The 7,576-nt window shown below is 39.9% G+C and overlaps 1 protein-coding gene across 1 annotated transcript in view; it reads right to left on the bottom strand.

Annotated features, from left to right (window-relative positions):
* Nucleotides 1-213: 213 nt before the first annotated feature.
* NLN (neurolysin) overlaps nt 214-7,576 on the bottom strand; it is a 69,950-nt gene continuing 62,587 nt past the window's right edge. The window contains exons 11-13 of the mRNA XM_006034713.3: nt 7,315-7,443; nt 6,035-6,171; nt 214-1,553 (exon numbers count right to left, since the gene is read on the bottom strand). Of these exons, the coding sequence (XP_006034775.1) occupies nt 1,419-1,553; nt 6,035-6,171; nt 7,315-7,443 (401 nt within the window). The 3' untranslated portion in view covers nt 214-1,418. The remainder of the gene's footprint in view (nt 1,554-6,034; nt 6,172-7,314; nt 7,444-7,576) is intronic.

The following is a 7,576-nucleotide window of genomic DNA, read 5'->3' on the forward strand; positions in this document are numbered from 1 at the left end:
GAAATACAGGTTCATGTTGATAGCAATTTGTGAATTAGCATATTTTTCTAATTAAATATGTCAATTTGTCATTTTGAAATGGCATTTGTTACTAAATTTACTTCAGTTTAAATTAAGTAAAATCAAAATGAAACAAGTGTTCATATAAAATAAAATCTTAAATATTATTGAAAAACATTTTCTGACTTGATTTCAATTAGCTTAAAGGGAAAAAAGAAAAGAAATAATAATAAAAAACTTGGGTTGATAAGAAACAAATTTGTGTTGTTTTTTTCAATTTAATCAGAAAAAAAAATATTAATCGATTAGACCGATCTGGTCAGAATCTATAAAAAGCCTGAACTGGTAACAAGAAGCTATGTTCACAGGCATGTAGTAATATATCACAACTGCCTGGTTTGAAAATTAAGAACACAGGCTCTAAATAAGCCACAAGTGCATATGGTCCCACGGTTTTATTTAGGTAAACTGTGCAGTATTTTTTTCCATCTCGCAGAAAACTATCAAGTAATCTTTGGACAGGCTTTCAGTCACACACTTCATCATTAGAGGTAATGATTATTTCCATAATTTTTATTGGACCATCTTTGGGTTGCCACACTGAAAATAACTAATAAGAACACATGGTTAGCATTTTTGGACCATCTTTCTTCACTTCCTATGGCTTACTTTGGACATAAATTATTTCTCCTAATGTAAGAACAATTTTATAGAACAGCTGAAATTATTGCAATTGCACCATTCTGCAAAGAACTTGGCTCTTTCTCCCAACCCAGAGTTCTTAGGGCTACGAGTCAAATTAGGAGAGAGCAAATTTTTAAAATTGAATGATACATAATGAGAGTTAAACATACATCAGAATAAAAGGTAAAGGTATAAGTCATGCACACATCTCAAGTTCACAATACCCCAAGAAGCAAAAGATCTCCCCATGGGTTTTAATTTTGAATCTTGTGCCTGGAAAAGTAGATTCAAGTCATAGTAAAAAGGTTTACATTTAATTTAGCAAGTTAAAAGTATGATATAGAAACTGTAGAATAAAAACGAATCAGATTCTTAATAGCAGACATTGTATTTCTTTCTAATAGTTCAAATTTATTCACAAAGCATAATCCAAACATGTCTTTTTTAAAAAGAGAGACTCAAAGGTGTGTTTTTCCCAGTCAATCACTTTCATTTCACAACATTTCACAAATAAAAAAACAACCTGTAAAATGTTTTAACTTCAACACAGTATCTTGGAACTAGTTCTTCCAAAGCATTGGCTTTTGTAGCTGTTACTTAAAAACACATTATTTATATAATAATAATTAAAAACCCTAAAAGTGATTTGTTTTCCTATGATGTGATATCATGTGGCATGAACTATATTTCAAGTTCCCATCCTGTTCATATGCCATTGTGAAGGATCTGCAGTTTTACTGAATATATAAGCCTTTACTCAACAGGAAAGCTTTCTGGTTTGGTTTACGCCCCAAGAAATTGTAGAGCATATCCATCCCATCCAAAGATCCTCCAGGTTTCAAGATAAGATTTCTGTATTTCATTCCAGCCTGATAAAAAAACAAAGCAGAAAAATATTTCCTGTTTTTGCAAAGTATCCAAATCAATAGAAAAAAGAAAATATAATCCATTGAACATAGGAGGAAGCATGCTATTCTTCCAACACCACCTCTATACTGAGAACCAACTACCAATGTGTATCAGAGAGACAAACCAGGGTGCTTGTACAGGGAGGACTCATCAATTTCTGGAGAGGAACCGTATCTCCTGTGGCCCTATACGGCAGAACGCTATTCAACTAGCCATGCAAAGGGCACATTTTGTGCAAGTCCCAGGGAGATGGGCAAAGTAAAGGCACAACTCTACTCACCTCCATTTAAGTATAGGGAGATGTACAGAACATCTCCAGAAGGTGACTCTATTTTACATCTGCCCTCCCATGGAAGTAATGGGAGAAGTCCAGGGTGTGTGGGATGAGGGCATCTAGGAACTGAGGCAGAGCCCTGGAGCTGTGGACTGACAGAAGAATGTGGACTGGGTAGCCACCCTCTGAAATGAATGGCCCTCGACAGGTCCCCAAAGCTCATTAAGTGGCCTTCCAGCCAAAATAATTGCCCAAACCTGCTTTAAAACACTGTACTAATTGATGTATTCTGAAAGAACAGGCCATGAAGATTACTTAAACATGTCTTACTGTGTTCACATTCCATGAATCTACCTAGAATATTTTAAGCAGCAAGGGTTTTTCTGTGATATCTTTTACTGGACCAACTGTCCTAAGTTCTCTCTCAATGACACAGCTGGCCTGTCATAAATACCCCTTGCCTCCCATATATTTTCTGGACTATAATGGCGACACAACACTGAAACCCTGCCAGCATATTTTGGACCCTGAGATATGATGTGAAATAATTATTCTGCATGTGTAGTTCCAGGATAACTTTGGCTTCTGACTAAAAAAATAAGACAAGGTGTTATCTATTTGCAGGACTACAAAACTTCCTAATTGTTGTCTTGTGAAACCATGTAAAGATCCTGTTTATTGACTGAATTCTAAGGTCTGAATTTCAGAAATTCTGAGGTTATCTTTGAAAGAAACTTGCACATTATTATCCTGTTTTTCAACCACCTTTCAAACCTATTTCCTGAGCAAAGACCAAGTAAATGGGTATTCTATAGTGATTCCAAGAGAGGTTGGGGCAGTGGTAGAAATTATTTCTACTGATCTGTGAGGGAGAAGGTTTAAACCAGGGATGCTCAACCTTGGTTTATGGGTCGGATCTGACCTGTGTAGCCATGCCATCTGGTCTATAGGGGTCCCTATGGACCTGAAAATTTGGCAAGAAGGGGAGGGGTGTAGACGTGGCAGCAATTTCTGTTCCCTTGTTGCCAAACTTCCCATCAGTGGGAGGCCTGAGGGCTGGACAGCATGCTAGATCAGTATATGAAAGTGGCTCAGGGTACAATCCTACAGTGCAGGGCTGAGCAGAGGCAGCACGGGACTCCAGTTGAGTGGTGCAGACACTAAGGGTGCAGCGTGGGGTCCCAAATCATGTGGTGCAGGGCTGAGGGAGGCAGTGCAGGGCCCCAATCTGACAGTATGGTGACAAGAGAGGCAGCGCAGGGCTGAGGGAGGCAGCATGAGGCTCAATCCAGTGGTAGGCCAAGTGGAGGCAGTGCAGGGCCTCATCCAGCCTGCAAACAGGCCTCACACCACTCATTCAGCCCACCTACTAAAAGGTTAACCCCTGGCTTAGACCCATCATCCATGCAACTGAGAACTACTACACAGCTATCTACGATGTAATTCAGCTATGGCTTCTCTTCCCTGGAAAGAAAAAAGGGGTAGCAACTCCCACTCTCGCTACCAAATCAATAATGTTTTAGTTTTAAAACCCTGGAAACTATATTGCAGCTACGCAAGCTTACCAACTGCTTTGGGTGATGTCTTGCTGAAGCGTAAATTTGATGAAGCACTGCTTATATTTCACTATTTGTATTAATCTCCTGAAGTTTAGTAGAGTATGGAGCTTTTGCCATTGTGAGATTAAAGTGTAATTTGAATAACAGCAGCCTGTGGTGTCTGTGGAACAGATCTTCCACTACCTTATAAACAGCCACATCTCCCAGTTCTTGGGAGAATAGAGATTCCTCCAGACAGTTTGTAGTGATGGAAAAATCTACCAATTACTAAAGCTATACACAGAAGTCTTATAAGCAATCATTAAAAATACAATCTCTGAAGCTGAAGCTTTTGTAATTGTTACTCAGGTAGGAAAAGAGCTTTCATTCTGACAGGAAAAGGTAAGAAGAGGTAAGCCAAGGTTTTAAAAAACATTTCTTGCAATATGCTAGTACCTTCTTTCTTGTCATGAATTTCTGAAAAATTTGAATCTAGGTGTAATGATATGTACAAGCAAAAAAAGACAAAACATCCTTGGTTATGGGAAGTTGTTCTTCCCACAATACCTCTGGAGAACAATAACAAAGGACAGCAGGCTAAACAGATCTATTTTGAGGCATGAGACTGTTTTAAGAAAAGGTCTGCTCTAAGTAGTTCTCATACAGAGGGAATCCCTCTATAGTTACATGAACAACTGAATAAAGATGCCTCATGCTATAGTGAAAACCATTTTTCCCTCTATTCTAAGTTATAGAGAAATTTTGCAGCAGGCCTCCCTAGATAAAGGCACCAGGAGTCAATGTAGTTGAAACACAGTGACTATCTATTTACTAGTAGCTTAAATAAAGGGCCAGATGGATCAGTTTTAAACCTCTCATTTACAGAAAAAAGCCCTAAATAAAAATAAAAAGATGCTTTCATTTTTAGTGGTATGTAGACATCCCAGAGCAAATGGGAAGTGAGGTTTGTGAGATTTTGTATAGTCCAAACCATAAACTAGCCTTTAAATACACTCAGAAAATGAACTGTATCTATGTGAGGAGGGAGCCCAAGAAACAGAATGAAAGCCCTAGGTAATACAGGAAGTCTGGCTCAATGTGCTCCTCTCAACCTCTACAACAGATCTGGTTATATGCACCTTTACCCTTGCTCCTCCCAGGACTCTTCTCCCTTCACTCTTCTTGGCTACAGCTGTGTGTGCAGTAGGGGATGGGGCACATACTGGAGCCCTTCTTCCTCTTAAAAATTGGGAAAGCTCTATGAATTCTTCACCCTCTCCCCAGTTCCCAGGTTGAGTGCTATGACAGGGAAGGGAGGAGCACAGAAAACAATCTAGAAGTAGAGAACAGGGAAGTGGAGTGACCCTGAGTGGCTTGTGCTCTTTTTTCCCCCTCCTCCTCTTCTTCCTATGAGCCTGATTTCCAGTTACTGAGGGGAGGGGAAGACCAAGACCTCAGCCTGCTTCCTGAGAAGTCCTAATCAGCTTCTGTACCCCAAGATGTGGGCAAGTGGGGCAAAGCAAGCAATCACATGGGATTTATCCAAGCAGGACTGGAATTTGTATAAGGGCTAAAGCTTATACCACTGAGAGACAGACTTCACTTCAGCCTAAATACTATTACCTTGCAAAAGAAAAATATTGCCTGAGCTGACAATATGGTTAATCAGGGGTCTGCCTAACAACTGTCCTTCCTTCCTGCTCTGTATGAAAGAGGTCATGTGGGCAGAAAGGGGTTAACGCACACTCTATAGCAAATATATAATTTAAGCTTCAAAGCCATTTTAGAGAAGATGCTCAAAACCAAACCATAAATGCTTGAACTGGTCTCATGGAGTAATTACCTTATATTATGCTGCAAAAGGGAGGCTCTGAATAGATTAAATTTTCTAAGACGGGTGGTAAGCAGCAAATGAAACAGATAAAGTGCTAGTATCATAGTACTTTTTGCAGAAGCAGAATATACGTTAGCTTTTGTGATGAGACATTTTTCATACAGTGCCATAAGAAAGAAAATGAAAGCAATTCAATACTACTTAGAAGCCTTATGCAAGTGTTGTAAAATAGTTAAAAATATCTAACTTTAGTTATGGTAGTGTAAGAGTGATGTTGTAGCTATGATGGTCCAGAAATTATGCAAAAGGCAAGGATTTATTAGGGTGACTATGTCATTGGGATTAAGTTAGGCAAGGCATTAGGCTAGGCATTCTTCGTCATGTCTCTGATCACAGGAAGCCAGGCTTCCTCTGATCACAGCTATGCCTGGCTTCCTGTGAACAGAGACCTGATGAAGGAATGCCTTGTGTTCCAAAGCCTGCCTAACCTCGGACCAACTACATAATTGGTCCAATAAAATATATCACCCTTAGAAATCTCTGTCTCTTGAATAACTTTAGTTAAGAATTGTGTAAGTACAACCGCTCTAAAAAACCCACATGTGATTTTCTACTATCATGTTAATCATTTGTTATCAATTTTCCTTGCTGTTGTGGATGTGGCCTAAGATGTTAAAATCAACTGGTTGTACAGATTATAATAAAACCTGTTTTGGAAACTATATTATAGCTAATTTGGAAGTACAAATATTCTCCAGTATTGGAAGGTGCTTAAAAACCAAGTTCCAATCTTACCTTTGGATTCATTATTCCTTCTTGTTTAAAGCAGCTATAAAAAATTTCCATGGAAAAAACTTCACTCCAGAGGTATCCATAGTACTGGCCATCATAGCCACCTGCTAAATGTCCAAAAGTAGCTGGCATGCTTGTTCCTGAAAAAATAGAGAAACTAACCAATTAAAGTCATGTATATTCATCCCTGCACAAGACTGCTGCAGATTTAGGATGACATTAATGCACCAGTTTGGAATATACTCCAACTGTACTAGGATTTTTTTTTCTGATGGAATAAAATTAATGGACCTTTTAATCTTATTACAAAGTAATTATTTCAGTTTCATTAAGTGAATTTCTTTTTTGAATAGCATTACTTTTATTTGCTATGACAAAACCTACTGCAAAGGTACTGTATGATTATTTGAAGCTTTCAGGTGTGCTGCATAAAGTGTTACTAGGGGTGTACCAATATATCAGTTGGCTATCAGATCAGCACTGATAAAAGGAGAAATGACGTTATTGGTTATCGGCTTTTTTTGGTTGTTGTAATTGATAATTATGGCCGTGTACCTGGAGCACCCTGGCAAGCATGGTCTGGTCCCCATGCCCTGCCACCAGCTTGAGCCTGCGGCAGAATACAGGTCCTGGCAAGCAGTGGCAGAGGGAGGAGGCCAGGGAGTGCTGCACTCAGGTACAAAAGGACCATTACCGGCTTCTGTTGGCATGGCAATGCTGTGCATGCAGCAGGAGCCTGAGTGCCAGGGCTGCTGTGGAGATGTTGAGCTTTGCATGGGTGGGATAAGGTGCTGTGCATGGGACATTCTGCTCTGCTGGGCACTGGGTGCCTTGGCAAAAGCAACTTCTCCCTGATAGTGGTGGGAGCTCGGCTGTGTGGGACCTGCTGACGCTGAGGCAGCGGTGTGCTCTGGGGTTCCAAACACACCTGGTGCCACTGTCCATGCAAGGGTCCAACCTGCCTACCCAGGATGGCAGCATAGGCTGTGCAGGGAGCAGGGCTGCGGGTAGGAGCCGCGGGTGAGGGGGCGACGTGCATGGGAATAACTCAGTCACTGCCTTCCTTATTAAGGACGGGAGCAGGCAGGAGGCATGTGTGTGTGTGTTATAAATGAAAAACAAACAAAAAAGGTTTATTTATGTCAGTAGTTTGAAATGCCTTGCACTATTACTAAATATCGGTTATTGAATCAGGCTCGGATGATATAATTAGTTAATTATTGGCTATTGGCATTGGCCATGAAAATCTTTATCAGTGCACCCTAAGTTTTACGTTTACATACCTGGAGTTGCAGGAATTCCTAAAATCTCCACGCAATACTTGGCATACTCATCTGCTGGGTCAAGGGAAGGCTTTGTGTGAAGAGACTGGTCGACTTTGCTCAAGACAATCTGACGAAGGGTTAAAAGACCTAATGGTATAAGAACATTTATGATTCAATTATGAGTTTTTATGCCATCTTCCATCCAAGAATCTTAACATGCATAAAAAATATTTGTGAGTTAAGCCACTGAGGTGAGAAACCATTGTTTTCATTTTAACCG

The sequence above is a fragment of the Alligator sinensis genome, unplaced genomic scaffold, assembly GCF_000455745.1.
Source record: "Alligator sinensis unplaced genomic scaffold, ASM45574v1 scaffold346_1, whole genome shotgun sequence".
NCBI classification, from domain to species: domain Eukaryota; kingdom Metazoa; phylum Chordata; order Crocodylia; family Alligatoridae; genus Alligator; species Alligator sinensis.